Source organism: Panthera leo, chromosome C2 (genome assembly GCF_018350215.1).
Source record: "Panthera leo isolate Ple1 chromosome C2, P.leo_Ple1_pat1.1, whole genome shotgun sequence".
NCBI lineage: Eukaryota > Metazoa > Chordata > Mammalia > Carnivora > Felidae > Panthera > Panthera leo.
In genome coordinates, this window is record NC_056687.1 from 105819963 (window position 1) to 105828250 (window position 8288).

The 8288-nt window shown below is 45.8% G+C and overlaps 1 protein-coding gene across 1 annotated transcript; it reads left to right on the forward strand.

Annotated features, from left to right (window-relative positions):
• The first annotated feature begins 6339 nt into the window (after positions 1–6339).
• On the forward strand, positions 6340–7580 carry LOC122230070 (P2Y purinoceptor 3-like). Its single transcript, XM_042955738.1, is given in 3 exon segments — positions 6340–7091; positions 7094–7401; positions 7403–7580. Coding segments are annotated over 3 exon segments (1086 nt in total). The 5' UTR covers positions 6340–6416; the 3' UTR covers positions 7506–7580.
• Positions 7581–8288: the final 708 nt, after the last annotated feature.

The window sequence follows — 8288 nt, forward strand, 5'->3', positions numbered from 1 at the left end:
GCATTTTAGGCGAAGGCTGTGAAGGGAACTTGCTGCCTGAGGGTAAGAGTGGATGGAAGGAGGTATCCTGGGACACAAGCCCTCCACTCTACAGATGCCTTGGGCAACTTTACCACTAGTCAGAGAGCCCCAGGCTCTGTTACTGATCTCTGCTCTTGCCCCAAACCAAACCAGCTTTCTACATTTCTTGACACAAAACACAGGGAAAGATAGATTCGGTCCTGGTGCATTTAAAGATCTTTGTCTGATGCCAAATGAAAGGAAAAGGAAAAGTTTCATAAAGATCCCTTTCAAGGTTGGGAGCCCAAAGGCAACGATGAACTTCCACAACCACAGGACAATACAGCTACAGTTATTTTTACTGCATCATTAATGTTAAAAATTTGGATTTCAAAGTCAGTTTGAGCAATCACACAATTGTGCAGATGGAGTAAAAGGTTATTTCTTTCAACAGTGATTATTTTTCTAGACAAAGTACCATCAGTTTCAGAACAGCCACCTTCTCTGTTGTGATGGTACAATGTCAGAGCAATGTTTCCCTATCACTCCCCATGTTTACACTAATTTAAAGCTGCCAATTATGTCAGATCCTTGTCAACAGAAAACAAAAATGTGCAAGCTGCTATACAAATTAATTATTGAAATTAAGTACTCACTGTCTCTAGACAGTCCTCTAAATTATTTAAAGGATCCAATTTGCTTTCCTTGAGTGTGGGACGGAGGGGGGAAGGCCCTTGGTCTCCGGTGTGTTAAGACAATTCAAATACGTGAGACAGGTCCAGGTATATAGCAGGAGTCAGTACACTGTAAAAATATAGCATAAAATCATTAAAAAGCTAATGTCAGTGCCTTTTATCTTCAGACCCAAGGTATAGTTTAAAACCGGGTAGAGGGTTTCTATGTAGGTCCCATTCTTGATAGTTTTGTTTTTTCTATTCACTGTTCTCTCTTTACCGTTATTTTCAGATCATGCTGTTTAAACTGGGGCTCTATCACTTATAGCAAGGGCACTAGATATAGAACTTCAGGGATGATCTGCTCTTTTATTTCCATGTCTTCTTTCTGTGTTTTATGACCTGGGGGCAGGGAGAGGAGGTACGTAGGTAAGAAACCATTCCTGGAAATCTGGAAATGTGCTGAGTCTCTGCTCTGTAAAAGAAATGCAGGCTTTCCCCAAATCACAGCAGATAGGACTTTTGCTGAGTCTCTGAAACTCAGTTTGCTCAGCTGTAAAATGGGGTAAATAATGCCTGCCACTCTTTTTAAAAATCAATCACAATAACAGGGTGCTTTTGGCAGACTGTAACTCTGTATCATTGTGTGAACCTAGCATCCTTAACTGTAGACAAAAGACAAAAATAAGAGGTGGTTTGATTGGTGGCGTTTTCTCTATGTCCTCGATGAATTGTACCTCATCCACAACTGCTATTCCTGGACCTGAGCCCAACCTCGATTCCTAATTCCTTGGGGGCGAGGGGGAGGAGACTGTAACCTGTCGGTCTTCATCTGCCACCCAGTGGTCTACTGGCCAAATGACACCAAATTATTGAGCCAATTTGAAACATTTCAGAAAAGCAATTCAAAGTAAACTTCCAACTACTTTAATCCACCACCTAATTAAATGTACCTAGGGGACTCATATTTTAAAAACTTGTTAAAAAATCAGGGGCACCTGGGTGGCTCAGTCGGTTGAGCGTCGGACTTCAGCTCAGGTCATGATCTCATGATTCATGAGTTCAAGCCCCCACATCAGGCTTACTGCTGTCAGCACAGAACCTGCTGGGGCGCCTGGGTGGCTCAGTCGGTTAAGCGTCCGACTTCAGCTCAGGTCATGATCTCACAGTCCGTGACTTCGAGCCCCGTGTCGGGCTCTGTGCTGACAGCTCAGAGCCTGGAGCCTGCTTCGGATTCTGTGTCTCCCTCTGTCTCTGACCCTCCCCCGTTCATGCTCTCTGTCTCAAAAATAAATAAACATTAAAAAAAAAAAAAGAACCTGCTTTGGATCCTCTGTCCCCTCTCTCTGCCTCTCCCCCCACTGGCATTTCCCAAACATAAAATTAAAATTAAAAAAAAATTAAAAACTTGTTGAAAAATCAAATAATTATGTTGTGATATGAATAATAAATCCTGAATTTATCTTTGTAAATTAAGAAATACACATATTAATCAACAGTTTTTCAGAATAACCTGTATAAATGAACTTTTACTGCCTGAAGGCACTGAGACTCCATTACATAGCTTCAGCTATTTAAACAAAAAGTCTCCAAATATAGGTAAAATATTAAATTTTAAAATCGATTCACTGATTTAAACATGTATAATACAATAGTGGCATTTTATTTAACATTTATTTTTAAATTTTTTAATGTTTATCTCTGAGAGAGAGACAGAGTGTGAGCAGAGGAGGGGCAGAGATGGAGACACAGAATCCGAGGCAGGTTCCAGGCTATGAGCTGTCAGCAGAGCCCAACATAGGGCTCAAACCCATGAACCATGAGATCATGACTTGAGCTGAAGTCGGGCGCTTAACTGACTGAGCCACCCAGGCGCCCTTGTTTATTTATTTTGAGAGGAGAGGGGCAGAGAGAGAAGGTGAGAAAAAACGGCTCCACACTCAGCTCGGAGCCCAACGTGATCATGAGATCATGACCTGAGTGGAAATCAAGAGTTGGACACTTAACCCACCCAGGTGCCCCAATAGTGGCATTTTAAAATGAAAATGAGCAATGCCCACTCCTTTGGCACAAAATCTTTTTTAAAGATATTCTCTTTCAACAACCACTCCTCCACAACTGAAAGGCAGTAACACTTTGCAGTTATTCACATTTATTCATAAATTTCCCTCTTCTGAACTCTTAAAATATGTATCTCATAAACACTTCTAAACACTAAAAGGAAGGAGAACACTTCTTTCATTGTAGGTGTGTCATTTTCCTGGGTGGTGATAACTATTTTAGACTACTGAGATGACAAAGACTTCCCCATCCCCTTTGGAAGATGTCCAGTGTGGTCCGCAGACATCACGACTGCTCCTGGGATGGCTTGCTGAGGCCCCTGTTCAGCAGGGCCAGAAACAGCCCCAGGCTCTTGGAGACTCACAGTGGGAAGAACCCTGGGCTCAAGGTCAGAAACTGTGGTACCCATTTAATAGCACATTGAGGACTCCTGCTTCATTCTTTCACGAGGTCCATCTTCCCACTGAGCCCATTTAAAAGAAACAAATTCCAACTCTAAATTGTGTCAGTCTTGTTGAAAGTTCTTGAAGAAATGGCGACAAAGAGGGGAAACTGCATTATGCAATACATATATTGTAGATGTGTGGACTTCTCCTTAGAATCCCATTCATCGTGGCAAATGTCCCTCACGTTCCCTTCTGTTGCAAAACCCCAACCTGCCTCCCTTCCACTCTTTTCCTTTCTTCTATGAAGTTACATAGCCCTTCAGTTCTTCATCCCAGTGAATGGAGAGAGTTAGACGTTGTAGGGAGGCAGAGGAAAAGCCAGCGGATGACAGAAGCCAGAGAAGAGAAGCTTCAAGGAAAAGGAGGTGGTGAAGACTGTCACAGCTTTTGCCAAGCCAATTACCCCTTTATGGCCTGACTTTTTTCTCCCTCTTTCTTTCTCCACAACAGCAACCTCAGTAATGCACTAGTCCAAACACTATAGTTTTCTACACTTATGCCTTGACTAAGATGATAATCCTCTCACTTAAACAGCTATCCCTCCAGACCAGGTTGGCCTTGAAGTCTAAGTAAGGTGTCTTAGCCTGCTCAAGCTGCTGTAAATACCAGACTGAGGGGCTTAAACAGGAGAAACCATTCTGGAAACTGAGATCCGAGATCTGGAAGTCCGAGATCAAGAACGAACTGCAAGGTTTGGTTTCTGGTGAGCGCTCTCTTCCTGGCCTGCAGGCCATCTTCTCACCATGTCCTCACATAAAGCAAACTCTCTGCTGCCCTTCATTACAAAGGCAATAATCCTACAGAATTAAGGTCCCACTCTTATGACCTCATTTAACCTTAATCATTTCCTTATTCCAACTGCAGTCACAGTGGGGGTTAAGGGGTCAACATATGAATTTGTAGGGGACACAATTGAGACCATAGCAGAAGGTAACAGCCATGAAGAAAAGTCACTTTCTCTAGTTACAGGGTAGCAAAGGCACACTTGCCCTCCCGTCCTCCCAAATAAACAATAGAGCTCAGGTTTTCAGAGCACTATAATCTCTAGGGCAAGAGGGAGGAGGGTGTGGGATGAGAACTAAAATGTGTCAGGTCCCTCCCTTGTGGCAGGCCTGTGGGGACTGTGTGCCTTTCTTCCAGCTAATTCTCAGCAATCTCACCAGAGAGACTGTCCTGTCTTATAGCTGAGGAGACCAGGGCTGAGACAGACAAGGTGGCTTGTTTCAAACTATACTAGCAGTTCCTGGGAGAGCCAGATCTGAGCACCTTCCACCACACCACAATGTGCTCTGAGGGAGCAGAAACCCACAATCCACATCAGGAACAAGCATACTAGATTAGAGGCCCTAGTGAGCCCTATAGGGGTGTCTTCTCTGACTCTCAATTTCCTCAGCAGTAAACTAGAGCTAATAACACTTCATCCACAAGGTTATTCTGAGGATTAAGTAAGATCACAGTGTGAACTGGCTGGCCAAGCCTATACTAAGCCAGGCTGGTTCCCTTCTTTGGCTTCCCTCTGAGAGCCCACACCGAGCTGGGAAGGCAGCTTCGCTGGAAATAACTAAGCATTTTCCAGCCCCCCCCCCCCCACTCACATGAAAGATTACGGGGAACAAAATGAGAGAAAATGATATTCTTTTCACTCACCTAGCCAGAAAGCTTTGCTCTGCTTTGCTCAAGTAGATTGTAAAGCTAGTTAGCAAGGTGGCGAGCCCGTGTGCAAGCTGCAGCATAGACAGCCACCGTCCTGCAACCTCAGAACATCAGTCCCAACCTTCAAGCTTCAGGCTTCGGCTCAGACACTGGCCTCACCGCCCACTCACCCAGTCTGAGGGACACCCTTAACTCCTCTTCTGGTGCATGCCCCAAGTCCACTCAGTCCTGTCATTCTTGCCCCAGCAGCATCTCCGGGGACAGGTCCTCCCCTCCATCCATGCTGCACGGCCTCACTGGGAGTACTGAGCATCTCTCACCTGCATGCATTGCTACAGTCCCTTACAGTCCGACTGCTCCAGGCCCAGTTCCAGGCTGCTGGGTATCTCCCTCAAACAGCCTATCCCATCACCATCCTGCTGAAGAACATCCATCCTCTTTATGATGGCATCCCCCACGCTGGCTCTCCTGCCACCCCAGGACACACCGTGCTCTTAAGCTCCATTCCCTTTCATGAGCTGCCTCCCCCACCCCATGGGAAGGCCTCTTACCCTTCTTTGTCTCTGTTCTTCTCCCAAGCAGCTCAAATGGCACCTCATTAGGAAGCCTTCACTCGACTCCCTTAGCAGAGAACTGCTGCATCCTGCTGGTCTTCACAGCATTTTGTTGACCACTCTTTACACTGTTACAATTAGCTGTATTGGTTTCTGTCTTCCCCACCAGACTGTGAAATCCTGGACAGCAAGAGCCATATGTTATTCATCTTTGTATCCCTAGTGCCAGACCCAATAGATATGCTCAATAAATGTTTGTTGACTGACAGAGTGAATGAGGTCTCTGCTCCTTTTGTTGTGAATAAAGCTGTGTTATATAGGCAACACTCAATTTATCCCAAAATTACCTATCTTAAACCTTTCTCTCTTGCCTTGTATTAACTTATCTTTCTGAATGTTAGACCCTAGAAATAAACTTTTCATTTCTGTAGACTCCATGCTGATTGGCTGACTGACCCACTGACTTCCCAATGGGACAGAAACCAGCAGGCTCCACACACAGCTTCCTCGGCTACATGGATCTATTAGGTCTGCTTTGTCAGCAGAAATGGGAATATGGAAGAAGTTGCACCTGGCTTCATGGCTCACATCTGTTTTCTTGGATGTTCGGGATGCTGAGATGGTTAATAAGCAAATCAGCCTCAGTATTCAAATAGGCAGTTAATAAATCCTGAAAGAGATACAAATAAAAATCCCCTTGGAGATTTCCTGACTCTATGCAAAGGACTCTAGCCAGAGGAGCAGTCACACTGTTCCAGGTTGTATGCCCTGTTTAAATGACAGGAAGCACCATGTGTGTTTGAGCCTCCTGTCACAACCCAGCCTAGAGCAGCAAGCATACAAGATAGTGTAGGGCCAGCCCTCTGGACCTGGTAAGTCTACAAGCTCGGCTTTTAAAGGCTGCTGTGCCCTTGAATTTACATTTTCTTTCCTGGAGTTAGCCTCTTTCAAACAAGGACTCTGACCAGACTTTGGGAACACAGAGTAAAATGCCAGATCAAGGGAGAGGCTGACACTCAGCCAAGGTCATGATGCTATGCTGCCCATTTTCTTTCCTCCCAGGGGAAGCACAAGCAGGAGCAGTTATGGTCCCAGAGGGAGCTTCCCAGGAGATGGAGATGCTGGATACTAATGCCTCAAAGGAACAGAGATTCTGCAAGTTCTCGGAGGACTACAAGCAAATCTACCTCTCCCTGACCTACAGTATCATCCTTGTGCTAGGGCTGCCCCTGAATGTCATGGTCTTGTGGCTCTCCTGCCGTCAAAGCAAGCGCTGGAGCTGTGCCACCATCTATCTGGTGAACCTGATGGTAGCTGACCTGCTTTATGTGCTGACGCTACCCTTTCTCATCATCACCTACTCACTGGGTGACAGGTGGCCCTTCGGGGAGCTGCTGTGCAAGCTGGTGCGCTTCCTGTTCTACACCAACCTCTATGGCAGCATCCTGCTACTGACCTGCATCTCTGTGCACCGCTTCCTGGGCGTGTGCCACCCCCTGCGTTCACTGCCCTACCGGACCCGCTGGCATGCCTTCCTGGGCACTGCCACCACCTGGGCCCTGGTGGTCCTCCAGCTACTGCCCACACTGTTCTTCTCCCAAACAGACTACATCGACGGCCAGATGGTCTGCTACGACATGACAAGCCCTGAAAATTTTGATCGGTTTTTCACCTATGGCATGGTTCTAACGTTGTCTGGCTTTGTCTTTCCTTCTTTGGTCATCTTGGTGTGCTACTCGCTGATGGTGAAGAGACTGATCAAGCCAGGAGAGACCCTCATGAGGACAGGCAATGCAGCCCGGACCAAGTCCATCCGGACCATCTTGCTGGTGTGTGGCCTCTTCACCGTCTGCTTTGTGCCCTTCCACATCACACGCTCCCTCTACCTCACACTCCGCTTCCTATCTTCAGAGGACTGCCAGCTCTTGATGGTGGCCAGCTTGGCCTATAAGCTATGGAGACCACTGGTGAGCATGAGCAGCTGCCTCAACCCAATCCTGTACTTTCTATCAGTGGGGAACAATGGAGTCAGGCTCTTTCAGGAACTCAGGCATAACAAGGTGGGTGAGCACCCAGCTGGAGCCAAGGGAGAGAGACCCAGGGTACTGACAAGATGAAGTTTGGAGACAATGAGCTCCAAGATGTTGACAATGACTGGTTTGAACACAGTCATGTGCTACTAGGAGGGGCTCAAGGTCTCCTAGTGGTGTCCTGCTACAAAGGATTTTATATTGATGTTAAGAAATTTTAAAATAAGAATATGGAAACAGCCACCAACACAAAAGAAAACTTTTTTATTTTAATCAAAGCTGATGTTTATCTCATCACTCAGGCCTCAGCTTAACTATCACCTCCTCAAAAGCCATTTCTACCCACCCTAGTTAACAATGACCTCTCTCCTTACAACCCAGTCACTCTCTATTTCCCTAGCTATTGTCTTTTTAACACTTAGTACCTGAACTTGTTAATTTTAGTTATTTATAGTGTGTCTCTTCCCCCTAGAACTTAGGTTCCAATAGGACAGGGACCTCATCTGTTTGACTCCTGTACCCCTAACACCAGTCTCCACAGCAGGGCCCAGCACACAGTAAGTGCACAATAAATAGGAGTGGAATGAATAAGTAATGGATGGATGGATGGATGGATGGATGGATAAGTGAATAAAGCCCTTACTATGTAAGAGCACTTTACATGAAGGGACTCATTTAATCCTCACAACAACCCTTGGAGGTGGGAGCTAATGTTAGCCCCATTTACAGATAAGAAAACTGAAGCACAGAGCTTTAAGTAACTTGTCCAAGGTCAGCCAGTTGGAGAATGCCCAGATCACAGCGCTAGATGGAAGCTTTGGACCCAGGCACTGACCTCTGAAGCATACACTCCTAAGACTGAAACATATA